Genomic DNA, 20142 nt, shown 5'->3' with positions numbered 1-20142 from the left:
CAGGGGCCATTTTTTTCGTTGTTGTTGGGCGCTCGCTCGCTCGCTTGATTTTCTTTTAGCACTCTCTGTGAACCGGCTCTTAATTGAATCATTTTGCACGGAGCTGGGAAGCAGTCGGGGTCGGTGCTGTGGGCGACGAGGGGTTGCGATGCGAGGAGTGGGAGCCCAGCAGCACCCAACCACGGTGCCGTGGGATCTGAAACCCCACACGTTGGGAGCCAGCAGCTGGGGGCAGCTCTGCTGCAGGGGGAGCAGCTCCTGGCTGGCATCCCCACATCCAACTTTTGGATTTGAATCTCTGTCCTGATGAGCATCCCTCAGAGATTAACGTCCCTCTGGATTAGCATCCTTCACCTTGATGAGCATCACTCTGAGATTAGCATCCCCTCATGCTCACCCAATTGTTTTAGCGTCCTCCTTCTGCATGAGCACCCCACTCTTAGATCAGCATCCCCCTCTTCAATCCCTTCCAGGCCAACATCCCTCTCTTGGATTAATACCCTTTAATGACTTTCTCTCTCATGTTTTCGCACCCCCCAGATTGGCACCCCTCTCTGTGCAGATCTGTGGACGAACCTCCCTGCCATTTCTTTGCACTTCACACCATGCAGAGGAATCCCAGTGCGTTCTCAGGTGCTCCTCTTCCACCCTTCCCTTTCTGCTCCTCTTCCCCAGATCCCATAGCATTTCCACCTCCAGCAGAGTGCCCCAGGATGCACCCCAGCACCTCCGTTGCTGTGCTCACAGCACCCTCTCCTGTCTCAGCTGCCTGCACTGCATTTCCAGCTCCCTGCATTGCACACTGGGATCCTGTGCGCAGGGTGAGGCTGTGGGTCCAGAACCCAGCGCTGCTCCTCAAGCTCTGCAGCACTGCTGGGAGAACTGGGGCATATTTAACTAAAAGCCATTTCTAGCGGAGGTTTGTTATAATTACTAATTAGATCTGGTTATAATTATCTCTCTCTGCAATCCCATACCTGCCACAGAACAGCTCCACTTCCTCCTAACAATTAGCAGAGAAACTCTTTTATGATGCGCTGGGTGATTACATTGCAATCGCCGCACTGAGTTATTAAAGGAGGGCTGATATTTACAGAAGAACAAATTAGGCTAAAATTAACTAGAGTAAATGAAGAATACCAGGTTTCTCATCTGCTTCCCTTTCTTTCCTGCCTCTGGGCTCCCTCCTCATGCTCTCAGTACAGTATTGAAGCCCAGCACTGCAGAGATCCCCTTCTTGGCCGTCCCTCTGCCTGCCTGTGCATTCATTCAGTGCAGCAAAGAGTTCACCACAGCACTACAAGCAAGCCCAGGGCAGAGGAAGCAGCATCCCCTTTTCCATTGCAGTGAGTCCTATGTGTCCAACTCTCACTTCTCTGCCTGTCCCGACCCCCAGTGTGCTTCTGGTGGGATCTGCAGGCAGCTCTGCAGCAGGGTTCAGCCCTAACTGCTCTGTGCACAGCCCACAGCACGGCCTTTTCGCAATCTCAAATAAATTCACCTGGAGTCATTTGCTCTGAGATCCCACAGAGTTGGCTGGAAGAGGAGAGCAGAGGGATTTGTGTTTCTTATGTTTCATGTGAGCCTTCCTGCAATGAAAGTTTGGGCGTGGGAAAACCCAGAATGCCTTTTTTGACGCCATCCCCTTTTGTTCTAAATCAGCACTTCTTGTTTAGCAAAACTGACCTAAATTTCTAAGCTCAGAAATAACCAGAATGGGAAACACATCTCAATGCAATGAGAGCTCTCCAACCCACCCAGACTTCATCTTCCCCTTTCTGCTCCCAACAAAATGCTCTTTCCCTATTTTGGTAGTGCTGGGAACGTTCCATCCATGTACCATACCATAGAAATCCATCTTTGGGCACGCAGAGCTGTAAGAAGGGCTCCTGCAGCCCTTCAGATGGGATGCATTGAGCATCTCAAGCAGCATTCCCATGGCCGTGCACACAGCTGTGTTGTCTTTGTCCGTACCCAGGGGGCAGCTGGACCGCTGTGCCTGCAGCAGCATCCTGCAAGGGCTGAGCTCGGTGTTTAAGAGTGGGAATGATGGGAAAGGGCTGCTGGAGCCCCTCAAATGAGGGTCCCCCCAGAGGTGGAGGGCTGGATCAGCATTAGCAGAAATAGCATCACATCCTCTGAGGCTGCTTTGGTGTGACTGGTGGGGTCATTTCTGCTCAGACCATTGGGGTCTGAAGGGTAACGTAGGCTTAGGGGAGGTGCTGCCTTCCAGCCCACGGCATTTCAGGGATCTTAGAGGGAGGAAGAATATCTCAAAGCAAATGAATGGGTTTGTTGCAGTGGGGATGTGCTCGAAGAAGAGCAGCCAGAGGGGATCCCTTCCCAACCAAGCTTTGAAAACTTGGGTGACTGGTCTTAAAGAGGGGTTTGTGCAGAGCTGAATGGCCTTGGGCCAGGTTGCATGGAGGAGTGCAGACAAGGGCATCCCAGGGCTGCGCCTGTGGGACCGAACCTCTCCATACCGCGTACACAGAGCTGTGTGGCCGCTGATAACCGGCTTCAGAGGGCCGAGACGTGTCAGCACTGGGAACATTGTGATTGATCGCAGCAGGGCTGTGCTGGCTTCCTTCAGAACATCTGGCCCTGGCCAGTGTCAGAGATAAGGCAGTGCTGTGCATTGATCAACCCCATCCGATGCGTCCCAGCTTCATCCGTAATGATTTGCTCTGCCCTTTATTGCTTTGCGTGGCTGAAGGACAGAGCGCTGCGCTGAGGTGCAGCCTTGGCTTTGTGGCTAATTCATGGCAAAGCTGAAGTCGGTCCCTGATGGGGGATTTTGGGGCATGGGAGTGGGAGACTCCACCACCCCATGGAGCATCCTACAGTCCTACGTGCCACCCTAATACCATGTATGCATCTCCACCCCAAAGTGAACCTCCCTCCTCCACCCCAGCCCCCGTGATTGCTGGCTAAAGCCATGGCCTTTAGGAAAGCCAGGAGAAGGTGGTGGGGGCAGAGGGCCATGCTCTGGATGTGTCCCATCATTGGTGTCCTTCCAGCTGGGGACACCCAGGTCCCATCTCAGCACAGCAGTTGGGGACGCGGGGCGATGTGCAGTGTGGTTGTGCATCCCCATGTCTGTGCCTCAGTTTCCCCTCACTGTGCACCCCGATTGCACCATGCTCAATGGGAACTGCTCCATCAGCTCTGATGGATTTGCTGGGTTGGTGTTTTCCTTTTAGCTGGAAGAGGAAATGTGGAGTTTGTTGCTCCTTGTGTTGAGAATCTTTCAAGCAGAAGATCAATACCCAGGCAGCCACCTGTGCGCTTTGTCAGAGCTTGGAGGGGCAGCGAAAACTTCTGCTTTTTCCTCGTAGAAAAGGTTTTTTTCAGTAGAATACAAATGCTCACTTATCCCGTGTCAGATCTGCTTGTGTTTCCTCTGACAGCCCTTGCGGCCAGAAATTGGGTTTAATCCCAGTGGGGATGGAAAAGCCCAATATTTAAAAATTGTTCATTTGCTGGACGGGAACTGAGATCATTAAGGGGGGGAGGGAAATGTTGTAGGAAATCTTAGCGTGGAGGTTTGCAATGTGAGGAGGGTCTGTGCATTGAGGACAGATGGAGCCAGCAGGAGGGCTGTGGGGCGTGGGAGGCACAGAGCCACCCCCCTCCTGTGTCTCTGTCCCCTGCGTGGGATGGAGAGGCCACATCACTGCTGAGCCCACCCACACTCTCGCTGCCTCCAACACTCACCAGCCAAATAGGACCGAGGGAGAGATGCACTATTTAAACTTTCATCACTATTTTTCTCCCTTGCTCCCCTTGTTTCTTTTGATTTATTTTTCAGCGTGTTTTCCCCAGGCTGCACTGCCTGCATCTTTTTCCTTTCCCTCTGTCAGGCAGCTTCCAGAGAGTGCTCTGCATTCTGCAGGCTGCCCTCTGCCCCACTCCATTGCCACCCTTCCCAGAGCACAGCAGGGACTGGGAAAGCTCTGGACTGCTGGGCACTCAGATACTGAGCAGCTCACAGGCAGGAATGCTCAGCAGATGTAGGATGCAAAGGGAAATCTGACTGACACCATCTGCAGACTCAGTGCTGTCCCCCTGCTGTCAGGTCCCTTTTTTCCTTAGCTGCCAGGCTCCTCTGCAAAGGAATTGCAATGCTAGCTCCATCTTTCTTCCCAGTGTCCAACTATTCCTTCTTATTCCCTTCTCCCAACCTTCCCCAGTCCATTTACCACAACCAGATGGACTCCCTTCCATGCTCATTTTATTTGGTAGAATGAAGGCAACCTCATTTGCTCCCACCCAGCAGGGAGGCAGCTCAGGTCATCCCTTGCTCCCTGTTTTTGGAGAGGGATGCATCCTCCCAGGAAACTGCAGGTCACACCCTGCTCCTTGCAGTCTGCAAGCCTGGTCCTGGAGCATGAGGTTGAACCTGCAAGAGTTTGCTTTGCAGAATGCTCCAGCCAGCAAGCAGCTGCGTGCAGGTCAGGACGGTGCCCGTATACGCTCACTCTGAGCAAGTGTAGCATGATGCCCTCATAAGCTTGACTTGTCTACAAGAGGCAAACGTGCCTCCTTGACAAGCCTGCAGTGCACATCTGAATACACAAACGCTTCTTTGTGCCAGAGCAAAGTCTCCAGGTCCCTCTGGCTGCTACTGAGGGCAGGCAGAGTCCTGAGGGTGGCACCCCGCAGTGAGCTGGGATGCTCATAGTGTGCTCAGACCTCCTGCTTCAGGGCTGGCAAACCGCTGCTTTGTGATCACTGCAGGCATCTGTTTCTGGCCTCACACAGAGCACTGAACACCACCCAGCCCTCCCCGAAGATGAGCAGCACATCAGCAGCCCTTCCCCAGGGAGGAGTTGGGCTCACAGCAGCTTGATATTCCTTCCAACGCGGCGCTCCTCAGGGGCCACTCAGCAGCTCCATCCCAGCACCAGGTGCCGTCCCCACCGGGAGCACTTTGGAAGGGATGCTGGCACTGCCCGCAGGAGGATTTGTGCACCCCAGCCCAGGAGCTGCCAGCAGCCACACAAAAAGGCAGTCGGCGTTAATTAGGAAGTGGCACTGGTGGCAGGAGGGCCTTTTGCTTTCCCTACTTGCAGGAGGAGACTCCTGCCTGCAGGATCTTGTTATCTCAATAAATATTGAGGGTAATTGAGGCTCCGTCTGCCTGCTGCAGAGCTGTCCAGCTGTCTGATGGCCAGCGGCACACAGACACGGATGCTCATTCTTGGTCAGAGCAGTGTTAGCCTGGGGTACCAGCTCAGTGCTAGAGATTCTGTGTGGTGCCATTGGTTAATCACAAAGGTAAAGCTTGCAGGCAGAGCTGCATGCAGGAAGGCTTCTAACTTAACTCACCAAGTGATGGAAGTGCTGTGCTTTGACAGAAAACTGTGGTTTTGATGACAGGAAGCTTGGCATGTTTTCTTCTGCAAGTTTTGTTTATGGTCAGAAAAAGAGCAGATCTCCAGCTTGAGGCTCTGGAGGTCTGCAGGTCCCTCCCCAGGAGGTCCCTTTGGAGAGGCCCCCCATGCATTTCGTCCAGCTCTGCCTGTGGAGTGCAATGGTTGCCACAGCTGTGCTCTGCTCATCCATCCCTGTTCTTATTCCTCATAGATGTTCCAGGCATATGAAGGGTAACTCCCTGCTCTTTGCTGTCAGGACTGAGAAGCCCACAACCCCAGACAGCTCTTCCTATTTATATCCTGTATTAATCAGGAAGGCACTTCTACCACTGCGTGATTAAAAATTAGGAGGCCAGATTCCGTAGTGGTGCCTTATAATAACAACAGTCCTGGGAGCACGGGATGAATAATGGATCATGGCTCCGTGCTGCCGGCTCCTTGCTTCCCTTTATTCCTTCCCCTCTTCATCTTCTCTTCTTCTCTTTCCCCAGGCTGGAGTTGGGCAGGGGAAGGCGTGCATCCCCCTTCACTTTGCAGGAGTTAGGGCTGCTGGGAGACATTGCTGATTGCTGTCAGCAGCCCTTCTCCTCCTGTGCTTGGTGAGCCTGGTGACCATCGATAATGCAGGGCCATGTTTACCTGTGGATGAGAACCACTTGGGAAGAAGCAGTCAGGATCTGTTCTCTCCTTTTCTCTTCCTCACCCCTTCAGCAGCTCCCAGGTCTCACTCCTAATCCAGTGGGGAAACAGAAACAACACAGGTTGGAAAAGTGGGTTTGCTGGCATTGGGAAGTCACACCTGAGTGGGGCTGTGATGTCCCACAGGCTCCATCAGCAGCGTTACAGTGACACTGCAGAAGGATAATCTGGGTTGGAGGGAGCAGCCACTGGCAGGACATCACCCAGGAATGTCCAACATCCCCATGACAGCCCTTTCATTTCATTCTGAAAGGCTCTTCAGAGCAAGGCTCATGAGCTGGGCTTCTTCCTTCTACACAAGATGAGTTTCCAATATTTCACAAGCTGAGGTCAAATTCAATTAATAGCTTCAGTGAGGGGGAAAAGAACGACTGGAAGACATGTAATTCTTCTTTTTTTTTCTTTTTTTCTTTTTTGAAGGTGTATAAATGCATTCAGTGAAATGGCTGTTTTTAAAAGAGTGAAAGTACTTCCTTAGTAGTTAAACAGCATCAGAACAAAGCAGTTTCTGTATCCCCCTGTTCCAGGGCCTGGCGCAGTTTGACCAACCCCCAAAACACAGATTTTCACATTTTTCACTCTTGTTGCCTGAGAAATACGCATTCAGGATCCATGTTGAAAAGCTTTTTTTCCTTCAGTTCTTGGGTTCCACCCGCTGAGCCGAAAAATCCCATTACTCACCAAGTTTGGCAGATGCCTGTGTGAGCAGCCTGGTGTGCAGGCAGCACGTCTGCTCACTGCAAGCCCTGCGCCGAGGCAGGCAGTCACCTCTGGGTTGTCAGAGAGCATAATCCCCTTCCAGCTCCTCGCCGGGCCTGTGGGAGCCAACAAGGAGCTGTTAGGAATGTCCCTGGGCCAATGGAAGGGCACAGCTCAGTTTGGGCATCTCACGGCGCCAGCTGTGAGGTGAGAGCAGCCCAGCTCTGCAAACAGGGCCGGTGTGTGGAAGCATCTCTGCTCCAAAGAGCAGCGCTGCACTGCACAGCTGCGCAGGGGGTCATCCGTGGGGGTGTTCCAGAGGCACAGGGATGTGGGACGTGGCAGTGAGCATAGTGGGGTGGGGATCTGAGAGGTCTTCTCCAACCCCCATGATTCATTTGGGAATGCTTTTTCCCCCTGCGCATTCCTGCACAAGATGGGAGCCCAGTCTCCCACCTTTCGCCATGCTAAGGTGCCGAGCTTCAAGGATGGTCCCCAAAAAGTCACTGTGCCCCTTATCTCCTTCTTCCCCAGCCGACACAGAGATGCTTTTGGCTGCAGTAGCAGACGGCTGTGCCCTGTGATGAGGATACAGCTCACACAGGCTGTCAGACCACGGCTGTTTCAAAGGCATGTTGAGATCTTAAACATCTTCTTGCCGCCCCCAGCAACGCCTGCTTTAAGGGATAGAGATGCTTGAAAGACTTGGCAGTGGTGAGCCTGAGCGAGAGGAATTTCACAGCCTTTTGTGCAGCCAGAGGGTGGCACAGAGGATAAAGTGAAAGCAAAAGGAGGATCAAAGCTGCAGGAGCATGCTCAGCACTGCTCTGCCCCTCCGTAATGAGGGCTGCCAGGGGAGCCCTGCTTGGGGCACTGCTGATGCTCACAGTAAGTGGGCTTTGACTTGAGAGTGTCCCGTGGGGATGGTGTCACGTCCCCATCACAGCCATTGACACGGTGTGAGCTCCCAGCCCTGGCAGCAGGTTTGTTTAATGCTCTCACGTCGTCACCTCCTTCACACCCGCCATGTCCTTGCCTTGCAGTTCCTCCAGATGACCCCATCATTATGGGGGGACCCATCATCAGCCTGAGAGCAGGGGACCCCCTCAACCTGACCTGCCACGCAGACAACGCCAAGCCAGCAGCCTCCATCATCTGGATGCGGAAAGGAGAAGTCGTCAATGGGGCCACCTACTCCAAGGTGAGGCAGTGTGTGCTGGGGACCATTTGCTCTTCCCTTGCTTCAAGAAGGGTCCTGGGGTCCTCTGTGCAGCCCCAAAGCCATCAGAGCAGCACCTTCGGCTCCGCAGCCTGTGTCATTCCATGCAGCATCCCCAGTGATATGAAGATGCACCACCAGCTGGTGCTGAGGTGGGCTCTGCCCAGAATCTAGCTGGCTTTCTGCATGCTCACATTGCTTATACATCACCTGGAACACCCGCTTCTGCCCCCCAGAATCCCATCTGGGTGTTATGCTTGTATTGCTCAAGGAGCAAAGCCAGCACTGACCTTGGCTGTAGCAGAAGCTCTGAAACAGAAGGGTTTTTTTCCCAGTGACATATGTCCCCGCCTCTAGCTGCAGTTTTCTATGAAAAATTGTCAGGGTTGTTGGCATTTTTTAATTTAAATGGAAAGCCTTTATTGGGTCATAAAGGAAAACATCAAAGAGCAATCAGCAGTGCACTCGGAATGGGTGCCCACATGTTCTCCTGTTTATCAAAGCCTGATGCCTGGTAAGTGCTAAGGATTCAGGAACACTTGACATTTCTAATGAAAATTTCTAAAGCACAAAATGCAAGGCACAAAATGGGTCAGTTTACAGCCATTTGTAATGCAGGCAACTTCAAAGTTCAGAGTGAGACACATTCCTCTCAAGCTCCTGAAGACCTTTTTCATAAACATTTCTCCCCGCCACCACCATTCTGGCTCCTTCCAGCAACATCCCTGGAAAAAAAAAAGCCAAAATCTTCCCTTTAAGCCCACACCTCAGTTTACATCTTTCTGGGTTTTTTTTCCTAATGAAATTAAAATCCAACCCAGATTTCATTTGATCCGGATATTCCACTCAACCAAGAAGACACACTGCTCAGGTTACTGATCGCCTGAAACCATTTGCTCCAAGTGAGAATTCCTTTTTTCCCTCTGTGTTTCAAATCCAGCTGATTTGTATTGCAGCCTCAGTGCAGTCACAGCCGGGCAGCACAGATGAGGCACAGCTGACTTAAAGACCCCAAAATTCCACCCTACTGGAGGGGACAGCAGGTAGCACCTAAAGCCACCTCTTTACATCTCCGTGTCCCTTCACAGACCCTTCTCCGCGACGGCAAGAGGGAGAGCATCATGAGCACCCTTTTCATCGCCCCCTCTGACATTGAGAATGGGGAGAGCATCGTCTGCCGTGCCACCAACAAAGCCATCCCCAGTGGGAAGGAGACCTCAGTCACCATTGACATCCAGCGTGAGTAGCGGCCAGCGGCCGGTCCATGCCACCCAGCCTCCATCACAGGAATGGGGATGGAGGTTTCCTACTACTGGTGCAGAGGGGTCATGGGAGCATCACAGAATGGCTTTGGTTGGAAGGGACCTTATAGATCATAGAACCATAGAACAGTCGGGTAGGAAGGGACCCAACCCCTGCCATGGGGCATCATGCTGCACAGAGCCCATCCATGGCCTTGGGCACCTCCAGGGATGGGCGTTCACAGGGGTGGATGACCACCCCGTCCTCATAAACCCCATTTTGCAGCTCCCTTCCCACCTCTGCAGCAGCCGCTGCTCTCAGGCACGCCCTGACCCTTCTCCAGCCGGGCTTCATTAGCACACACAATTCCTCCAGCTGTATTTACCAACCATTTGCAAATGCAGGGTGCTCAATATTAGCATGCCAGCTGCTTTCCAGGGTCCAATTAAAACTGCCTGAACAAACTCAAGCACAGCAGAAAATTCACCATTTAAGATTTGCAGCTTTTTGCTGCCGGAAGATTAACGGGCTCTTGGGTCTCTGTATAGCATGTCCTGACAGAAGCGGGCAGATAAAATGAGATAATAGCACGGGTTATTTCACAGCCTGCAAACAGTGACAGTAGCTGGAGATGCACGTGCGTTCTCACAAGCAACACAGAGCCAGAGACATCATTAGGCCGTGCAGTGCAGTGCAGGAGATGTGAGCTGCATCCCTGAGCCTGACGGGATCTGATGTAAAAGGACCCAACAAGGAGCACCAATTTCCACTCTGAGCCATTAAATACTCCGTGCTGTGAAAGTAATAATAATAATATCCTATCTGGCTATTAAAAGTATGTTGTTCTTAATGGGGTCTAACGAGGATATCGGTTTCCCAAGGCTGTCTGGGTGTTGGAGGGGTAGGAAAACACCGGCATGGATTAAGCAGCCTGCACTCTGCAAAGAGGTGCCTGGGTTTGTGTCCTGTGCAGCACAAGGCTGGCTCCCTTCAGTCCTTCATGGGCACTGCCAGTCTTAGCCTGGGCAGCAGGGAAAGAGCTGAGTCATAAACACCTTCACCTTCCAAAAAAAAAACAGAAAAGAGAGGAAAAGGAACCAAGGGAAAAAAAGAAAAGCCTGAGTCTGTAATGGAAACACTAAGCAACTCCAGCTGGAACATCTGTTCAATGTGATTTCTGTTCCACCAGCCACATCAAAGTCAGCCTCCTGTGAGTTATGCACCGAACATCACAAGTGGGATTAAAATCGTGTTTAATAGTTTGATATGCCATAAACTATTTATACTGCCAGAGCCCAGTGGCTCTATGGAAATTCATATCCAGCGTGCTGGGATGGGAGGAGCAGGGTTATTGCTTATCCAAAGCCATTTGCTCCAAGCCTACACGTGTGTGCACTTACTCATTTTTCTACCTTCGTTTCACGGCAAGAAGGGATTTGAGCAGGTCCACGTTGGGGTTGTGGGTGACTCGCTCTGCTGGCACTTCTCAGCCTGGCGGTGCAGCAATGCGTTCCCTTCCACGCTTTCCACCAGAGATGAGGGCTGGAGGCACCACAGGCTGCTTCCAGCTCCTCCTGCTGCTGCCTCGCACCCAGCACGGCTCCTCCGTGCAGCGCAGCGCCGGCCGTGGCTCTGCAGCGCCGGGTCGGTGTGCCGGCAGGGACGCGCGCTTTCCCCCGGCTCTGATCCCATTGCTCACATTAATTACAAGAAGCCGGGCAGGACTTCTGACTCTAACCGAGTGGAATTACTTCCCGATGAGTGACTGTTCGTCTCTTTTCTTTTTCCCCGTAAAATACCCCCAAACATTCACTCACACCGATGCTCCTCGCTGTGGTACTGGGGAGCCCGAGCCCATTTGTGAAAGGGAAGATCAAAGACTTTAATTCATTTCCTTCGCTCCTTCTCTTTTTTAATCTACTTTTTTTTTTATTTGGAGTGTGAGGAGGGAGCCGGGCTCATTTTAATACAAGGTGGCTCCTCTGTAAATCGTAGGCGCAGCCACTAAACCATCAAACAATGGGGAAGCTACTAAAGAGAAGTGTGATTCATACTTAACAAAGGAAGGTGATTAGCTGTTGTTGTATAACAATGGGGAAGTGTCAGGATGCCGGCGAATGAATTAGGAGCACGCTATATATCTCTGGGCTGTTATGTTAGTGAAGCTCATTTATATTCCCAACTGCACCCATCTTTATTGTGATTTGAATTGCACATTTTAAAATGAGATTAGGGTAAATTGAAAATACCTATAATTTCCCGTCATAATTTCCCATCAGAAAGGCAGGTGGCTCTGCTGGCAACAACTCAGGGCTCCAGCTGGGTAAATTGCCACGGGGTCATGGGGACACAGTGCAAAGTGGCACCCAATGCTGCAGGGGTGTCAGTGAGGATGGGGCTGGAGGGGTCATGAGGATGGGGGCGGAGGGTAGAGGTGGCAGTCCTGTGTTGCCCCATGGAGTTTTTCTTCCCTTTAATGAGCTCTCGTTCTCCCTACCTCGAGCTGGAGGTCCACCACCCCCCCGAGACACCAGGAGAAATTAAAATTGTTCTGGATATTCTTATTATCCATCTCAGCGCTGCACCCTTTTCTCACTTGCTTTCATCAGTTCTCTTCTAAATTTTGTTTGCTGCTAAAGCACTCGGATGCTTATCTTGTAAAAGGAAAAGAGAAACAGAGCGGCAGCCGGGAGAACCGAGAGGCCTGTGACACCAATAAGGACTTGGCAGAGATGATTAGGCTGATGAAAGAGCAGAAATGCCACTTTCAAGCTAGCGGGTAGACAAAAGATCATCATTACCCAGCAAGATATTAAATGGGAACTCTTCAAAGCGGGTTGATTTCCTTAAACGGGAATCAGAGCCTGTGCTAATGGTTTTGAAGGGAGGTTCTGTGTCAAGCAGCGCATGGCGTGGCAGCTGGGAGGGAGCAGCTTGGGTTGGAGCAGGGATTGGAGGCTGTGAGGAGAGGAGCCCCAGAGCAACAGCACAGCCTCGTGTGGCCCAAAGGAGTCTCACAGCCCACTCTTCTATGCCCTCAGAACTTCAGTGCTGCCCTGCCTTTTGCCTTCCACGCTTGGATGCATGATGGGCTCATCCCTGTCTCTTTGCAGACCCCCCCCTGGTGAACCTGTCTGTGGAGCCACAGCCAGTACTGGAGGACAACACCGTCAAGTTCCACTGCTCTGCCAAGGCCAACCCCGCTGTCACGCAGTACAGGTAAGGCAGCTTACTGTCACCTCACCCCGGGAGGCAAAACAAGGTAAAATTCATGGGTAGAGATAAAGGGAGCTTGATAGCACAATATAGCGGATATGTGGAACAAGTGATGCATGATGCAGTTGCTCACCACGCGCCAAGCGAAGCCCAACCAGTCCCCACCCCCCAGTTTTACTGCTCAGCATGATGCCCTACGATATGGAATGTCCCTTTGGCCTGGTTGGGCCAGCTGTCCTGGTTCGGTCCCCTCCCATTATGCACCCCCAGAATGATCAGGGTGCTATGAGAAGCAAACCCAAAGCACAGCCCCACACCGCTAATAGGAAGAAAATTAACTCCATCCCAGCTGAAAGCAGGACAGAGGCCTGGCACGGAGCTGGCAGAGCCATCTGTTTGGGAATGTAATGAGAAAAATGAGTGAAAAATCTATTATGTGAAAATTGGAAAATGCCTTTCCTTTGTGCACACTCTTCTGTGGTTTGAACAATACCACTGCAGTGCCATCAGTGGGTACTCGAGCAGCCGCGTGCAGCCCAGCAGAGCTTGGGAGGGAGGCGTGGGCTGGAGCTGCACTTTGGCACTGGAGAGGCCAAAAAGAGGAGAATCAGAGGGGGAGAAACACGGACAGAAGGTGGTGCAGGTGCTTCACAGTCGGTTCAAACAGCCAGTGCTGGAGGGAGTGATGAGTAGGGTGCACCGTGGCCGTGCCCTTCCAGGCAGGCTGTACCATTGCAGAGGGAAGCAGGGCTGGCAGTCAGGTGCACATGTAGGCAGTCTGTGATGTTTGTGCACCAGTGTGGGTTTGTAGCAGCAGAGGAGGCTCCTCTGGGGATGGGTTACATCAGAGATGGGTTACACTTCGGATGGGTTACCATGACCCAGCTCCTGTTGGACATGGACACCTTAATTGGTACAATTGAGTTTGCTAGTAGGAACAATTCCTTCCGGCTGGATCTCTGCTATCAGCACAACAAAGCAATAATTGCATTCCTAGTTACACAGAAGAGTTATTAATTTCTGAAGCCGGTGAATGTCAAAGATACAAATGGCCCTGTTTTCGTATTTACCTTTGGGAGGGGAAGCAGACAGGCTGTCCTAGCACCACGCACAGCCCTCCCTGTGCCCTCCATCCCATCTCACAGCCCCATCCCATTGCCATCCCTGGGGCTGCTGCTTGCTTTCAAAGCATCACAGGATCATTAAGGCTGGAAGAGACCTCCCAGATCCAGTGCCCACATCCCTCAGTGCCACATCCCTGCAGTTTTGGTGCAGCTCCAGGGGGTGACCCCCCCAGTCCCTGGACAGCTGTGCAGTGTAGTGCTGCTCTTTTGGAGAAGAAACGTTTCCTTTGCTGCAAAGTAATTCATTTCCTGATGGATCTTAGTTAATGGCACATTTTTTGGGTTATTTTTTCCCATAAAAGCTTGGGTTGGTTTGGGTTTCTTCAAAAAAGAAGAGGAGGCATGAAAAATTCAAGCACTTTGGGCTTTTGATTTCTTAAGTTCCCCTAACATGTTAACATCACACACGGCTTTTTCCCTACCACTGTGACAAGCAAACAGGATTCAGCAGCGCGCGGCGGGGCTTCCTTCCTCCTAATGGCTCTGATTGATCAGGGCAATTCGTTTCCCTCCCCGAAGACCCCATAGCCCTCCATTTGTTTCATCAAGACAACAGAATCCTCGGCATCAAAACTCAGCACGGGATATCCCAGCTGGGAGGAGAGAGGAGGATTTAAGGCTTTAGCATCGCGTGGCAGCAGGATGCAGGAGTCCATGGCTCAGGGGCACCCCAGGAAGAGCAGAGCAGGAAAGCCCTGCACCAATTGCCATGCACCAGGAGCTGCAAGGGTGGGAAGCGTGAGCCAGGTTGAGCTTAGTCTGCCTTAAAAACAAACATGGAGAAATACACTGGGAACAGAGAGGAAGAGAGGTGGATTTTCCCCCCTGGAAAGAAGCAGGCTGATATATTTCCTTCCTATGGTTTCCCCCTCATCCTCAGATAGAAATATCAGATCGTGGTTGGCAGTCGGCATTTATTTTTAATACCTCCCAATATGTTTGTCTGTAAACAGCTCTGAACACAAAGGAAAATGTCTAAACACCATAAATCCCCTTTTCTGGGCATAAATCCATAGGCAGCACCGTCCATGCTGTGAATACATGAGCAAGCTGCCCCCTCACTCTGCCTTTACATGGGAGAAGGACAGTCATGCAGTGCCACTGCTACATCCCCTGCTGCATGGGACACGGGGCTGTGCTGAAGGACCATAGGGGGCATCAGCAGGGGCCATGGAGGTCTTTGGTCTACCTGGCATTGTGCACCAGATATGTTGCTTACAGAATCACAGAATGGCCAGAGTTGGAAGGGACCTCGAGGATCATGAATCTCCAACCCCCCTGCTGCATGCAGGGCCACCAACCTCCACATTCAGTGCTAGACCAGGCTGCTCAGGGCCCCATCCAGTCTGGCCTTGAACACCTCCAGGGATGGGGCATCCACAGCCTTGCTTAGCTCCAGGGCTCCAAGCTGCTCCAGCACAGCATTTCCCACCCGAGCTGCCGAAGGATTCCGTGGCACCATTTCCACAGACCATCCCTCAAGGTGCCCAAGGCCACAGATGAGGCTCTGGCAGTTTGGTCTGGGGGGCACAGCCAGCCCATGGCAGGGCTGGATCTGGGTGGGCTGTAAGGTGCTTTCCAACCCAACCATTCTGTTTCCATCCCATGATCCTATGACCTCTCCCGTCTGTTTCAGCATCACTGCCGGGCTGTGCACACCTAAAGGCTGTCGGGCAATTTCCTGGCTTGCTCCTGCTGCAAGCCAACGGGCAGGAACGGGAAGGCAAGAGAGTAATTAGCTGTCGCTGTGGCTCTGCCACCTGTGATGGCGAATAAAATTAATGGAAAGCAACACAAGTCAGAGCAACGTGAACCGACTCACAACCAGGCCTCCTCTTTGCTCACTTCAGATCTCTCCATTTGCCAATCTTCCCTTGGCGTTTGATGTCTGCTGTGTGTCTGTGGGGTGTTTTTTTTTTTGCTGTTATTATTTATCACTTGCAGTAAGAAAGAGAATCTTTAAGATGGCAGAAGAAAATGGGAAAGTTTAATATTGCAGGAGGCAGAGTCCCTCAGCCTTTTGGGCTTCTCTGATGATGATGATTATTTTTGCAGCGATGGTGAGCAGCTGTAGGCAGGGCAGTAATAAATGCCTCACTTCGGTGCACTGATGCAGCACTCTCATCCTCAGGGCTAGCAGACATCTCCACACAGTGTTCTTTTCTGAAGATGGGGCATTTTGAGCCACCATCCTGCACCACTTGCCGGGCTGGGGTGCAGGGTGCACTTCCCCGTCCTATATCCAAAGGGGGGCTGTGTTTGATGCGGGCCAAGCGATCTCCCTCTGCCTACACTGGGCTGAATTTGAGTGCCCAAATGGACAGAGCCCCTCCTGCATCCCCACTGCAGGTCAGGGCTGGGCTTTCCCATTCCCCACACCTGGGCTGGCAGCAGGGGATGGGGAGGGAGCGATGTTTGTTTGTTCGCTCAGCAGGCTCCACTCTGCAGAAAGACCTTTGTGTTTGGAAAACACCGTTTTATCTTTGAATCAACAGCACGCTGTCACTCATCAAATATTAATCTGAACTCAACTGCTTTTTAAGAGCTTTTCTTTAAAGGCAGTGGGGCTTGAATGCACCCAGTGGGAGGCAGTGTCCTGCCTTGAGCAGGGAAAACAAGAAGAGGCGACTTGCTGTGCTTGTAAAGGGGCAAGCAGGGAGACGCTGCTCTGAGGGTCTGAATGCAGGTCTTGGTGGGGAAGGGTGGCAGGTTTGGTGGGGTTTGGATAGATGTGGAGTGGTGGCAATGCTGAGTCATGGCCTGAAGCATTGATGGAGCACATGGTGGGAAGGCAGGGCCAGCCCAGGGCAGCTCAGGTGCATGCAATGCATGGAGTGATGGAAGGGCTGCAGCCAGGATCCACCCCTTCCCAGCCCTCATTTAAGGGCTGGCAGTGGAGGTGAAGGGATCTCTGACTGGAGATCCCTGCCTACCTGAGGCCTTCTGAAGGTAAGCAGCTCTTTTTCTTCATCTCTGCACCTGTGTGCAGTGCTTTTGTGTCTGTAACCACTGCACTGAGCATATCCTCACTTGCTGCAGTCTGGGACTTTGCTGCTCTGTTTATCATTGCTGTGCATTCCACCATGTTACAGCATTTCATGTGGGAGAGCTGCTTTTAGTATCTGTGGGCTCTGAGAAGAGCAGGAGAAAATCAAGAGTATCTCACTGCAGTTATTCATAAAATAAGAGACAGAGAAGTCAAGTTTCCCAAGAATGGGCACCCCACACTTAGAAGCCGCACCACCACAGCTTGGAGTTAACTGAGGTGGCTCCAGCCCAGCCCTGGTGGCTTGGCATTGCTCAGCTCTGTGCACTCAGTGACAATTATGCTGCTGAGTGACAGCAGGTCACCAAGAAGCAAAGCCACGAGCACATCAGAACAGGGAGAATTTTGCCACAGGATGAGGAATAGAGGGTCTTCAGGAAGAAAGAGTCTGGGGAAGGGTTTTCTGCTGCCAGGATTGCACAGTTAGAGGAGTTACTGTGTGGGCATGAGGAGTAGATCTCTCTCCATAGCTCCTTTAATGGATTACACTGTGTCTTTGCTCTCAGGTGAAGGCAGGGATTCAGATAGCTTGGAAAAATGTCTCCTGGGAGCTGGGTGCTTGCTGACTTTCTGCTGCCCTTTTAGACAAACATCCCCATGGTCTGACGTTCCTGAGTGCTTCGTATTGCTGAGAATGTACCATGACTGGCACCTTCCTTTGTCTTCCCAGCTGCCTTTGTCAATTAAGGGAGATCTGCAATATTAAGCTTGTATTAAATGCCAGCCACATCCCTATTACTATTTAAAAGGGGCTGTCAGGCCTCAAAATGTGCTGCAGAGTAGCCAGCAGAGTAAGTGTGAGCCCTGCATCCATCTCACTACAGCCCCTCCAAACCACTGTGGTTCTTCAGCCATTCAAGGGCCCTTTTCCCTTCAACCACCCCATGTAAAGCCCCTCTCGGCCCCCTGTTTTTGCTGCCTTCCCCTACACCAAGGCTTCTTGCAGTGCTCCCCTCTGCTCCCTCCTCTTCTTCTGATCACAGCTGCCATTGGTGCAGCATCAGGACTCTGCCAACCATGCGCTGTCCTCAGATCTGCTGTCACATCCCCGCTGCCTCCTGCAGCCCAGCATGGCCAGAGGGCACAAGGAGGCAGTGCAAGAAAGGGCCTGTGGGCATTTCACAGCAGTGATGGAGTAAGTCTAATTTATAGACACAGGAAAATGCCATGGAAGTGGGAGTGCAGATGAATGCAAAGCACACGGAGGTCTCAAGTCATCGGCACTGTAGCATTTTTTCTGACTACCTCTGTTTTTCTGCCTGGGTTTGCCTTTGTAGCTTCTTCCCAGACAACCGGACCTTTGCTCTGAAGTGAAAATGAAAGCTGGGGAAATAAAAAAAAAAAAAATAAGGGGAAATGAATTCTTCAGATCTCCTCTGCGATGCGTCAGCCCCATCTGCCAACTCCTGCTGAACGGGGAGAGAGGAGCCTGGAAAAAAAAAATGAAGTAAAATAAAAGGCACAAATCTCACAGCTGCTGGGATGCGGCTGCAGGTGACACCAGGAATGGTGAGGTGTGGGGATGGGGAGATTTGTCATCCCGCTCCCTGGCTTGTCAGGGTAATGGGAACACGTGTGGGAGATGCTCAGAGGCAGCTCAGACTAATGAGGAGAGAGCGAAACGGAGGGAGAATCTGACGGAAAGCAGAAAAAAAAAAGGGGGAGGAAGGAAAGCACTTTGTAGTGGTGAGCATCGCTTCCTGATGGAGCAGTGATTAAAGATAACGAAGTAAATGAGTGATGAAGCGGCTGGCGCGAGCTGCTGGTGGTGGAAACTTTTGGATCAGCTTTTTGCTGCTGTGTTCTGGAGGATTGCTGTGCTGTGCAGAGTGGATTGGGATGTGGGGTGCCCCACAGCCGTGGCCATCTCCATTCCAACCAGGACCCCCAGTGAGATTTGGAGAAGGGCTTAGAAAATAGCAATGTCTTGCTTGAAATAAGAGATTGTGGCATCGAAGAGCAGAAGAAAGGAATCCAATTCCTTGTTTTGACCAAAAGATGACGTTCAGCTGTACGCACAGAAGTTGAGTGGGGCCTTTCTCGCTGTGTGCTGCAGGAGCAGCGATGCAGCCCTGCATGGCGTGGTGATGAGTGAGGCCAGGTCAGTGGGCTGGTTTTGGAAATCCAAAGAGCCTTGCAAGGGTTAACCATCAGATCCTCGTTTCTGTTGGGTTGTAATGGGATTACAGGCAGAGCAGCCTCCCGGCCAGTCAGGGGCTGGGCTCCCCAAAATGGGTTCTCAGCTCCCAGGGCACAGTGGGGGTTGGCTGTGTGTCCTGGGGGTTTGGCAACCTCAAGAGGCGTCAGTGGCCTTTGAGATGCAGGTAGTGACAGGGTGAGGGGGGTGGCTTTAAACTGGAAGTGAAGAGATTTAGGTGAGTTGTGAGTAGGAATGTCCTTATGAACTGGACTCTGGCGGTGCCCAGAGCTGTGGTGCTTCATCCCTGCAGGTGCCTGAGGCCATGGGTGATGCCTGGGCAGCCTGAGCTGGGGGGCACCCAGCCCATGGCAGGGGTGGAGCAGTGGGCTGTGAGGTGCTTTCCAACCCAAGCATGATTCTGTGGTTCTGTTGCTTGTGCTCTGGGGTTTGCCAGCGTTGGAGTGAGCCTGATCCAGGGCAACTCATTTCCAGCAAGCTTTGCTCTGGACATGAACAGAGACCATATGGCTTTGATCATGCCAAGCTGCTAACACCACTTCTAGCCAGGAAGGTTGGGAGTGACTCAGAGCTGTGTTTTCCCAAGCCTATCAGTCACCTCTCCTTCAAGAGAGCCTCCTGGGGATGAGAAAGGGACAGGGAGGGGAACATCACTCACAGTGCTGGCCACAGTTCTGCTCTCCTTGTGAAGAGATGGGAGCTCTTCAAGCCTAATTTAGCAGTCTTTAATCTGAGATATTCCCAACCACACTTGCCACTTCTTCCTGCGCTCCTGCAGGGTGATGGGCTGATTTCACAGAATGAAAAGCCTTAAGCAAATCTTGTCACACAAGAAAATTGATTTTTCAAAACTGACTTTTACGAGATTACTGTCTTCCTCCTCCCCCCCATCTTTCTTCTCTATCGTTCCCTTCCAGTCTCACAAGGTGGCTTCAGATCTAAGGAAATTAGAGATGCTGTGACTAAACTGTAAGTGTAAAAAGGGGGAAAGGAAAGAAAGGACGCACAACAGCTGCTGCCACGAGTGCTTGGGCAGCACCACGATGCTTCCCTCCAGCCCTAACTTCCATGCAATGAGTGCTGTGCTCACATCTCGCATGGAATGTCCCCTCTGGGCATTCCTTGGTGATCTCCAGGCAGATCATAGCTTTCTGCTTTCTCTCCCTCGATCACTCTGTGTATTTCTTGTTTCTGAAGGGTTTCTTCCCACTGCTCCATTTGGAGACGTCTCAATGTGCTTTGTTGGAAGGGGGGGGAGAGTGGACGAGTTGCCTTGAAGTCGTTTCAGACAGCTTAAAATATGCTAAGCTTTTGTGTTTCTGTGATACAAATAATGAAGCCTCTTACAGCTTCCAAGCTGG

General features: G+C 51.8%; 1 protein-coding gene and 1 long non-coding RNA gene across 5 annotated transcripts in view; both read left to right on the top strand.

The window, feature by feature from the left end:
* The window catches only part of KIRREL3 (kirre like nephrin family adhesion molecule 3), a 235421-nt gene that overhangs the window by 197079 nt on the left and 18200 nt on the right, over nucleotides 1-20142 (top strand). For all 4 annotated transcript variants that reach the window (XM_048968580.1, XM_048968578.1, XM_048968581.1 and 1 more), the window contains 3 exons: nucleotides 7820-7977; nucleotides 9084-9234; nucleotides 12351-12456. In XM_048968580.1, the coding sequence (XP_048824537.1) occupies nucleotides 7820-7977; nucleotides 9084-9234; nucleotides 12351-12456 (415 nt within the window). The remainder of the gene's footprint in view (nucleotides 1-7819; nucleotides 7978-9083; nucleotides 9235-12350; nucleotides 12457-20142) is intronic.
* On the top strand, nucleotides 16481-17382 carry LOC125703752 (uncharacterized). Its single transcript, XR_007380959.1, has 2 exons — nucleotides 16481-16526; nucleotides 17130-17382. It is a non-coding gene; the product is annotated as an uncharacterized LOC125703752 (long non-coding RNA).

Source organism: Lagopus muta, chromosome 22 (genome assembly GCF_023343835.1).
Source record: "Lagopus muta isolate bLagMut1 chromosome 22, bLagMut1 primary, whole genome shotgun sequence".
Taxonomy (NCBI): Eukaryota; Metazoa; Chordata; class Aves; order Galliformes; family Phasianidae; genus Lagopus; species Lagopus muta.
Note: the sequence above shows the minus strand (reverse complement) of the source record. Positions and strands in the feature narration are given on the sequence as shown.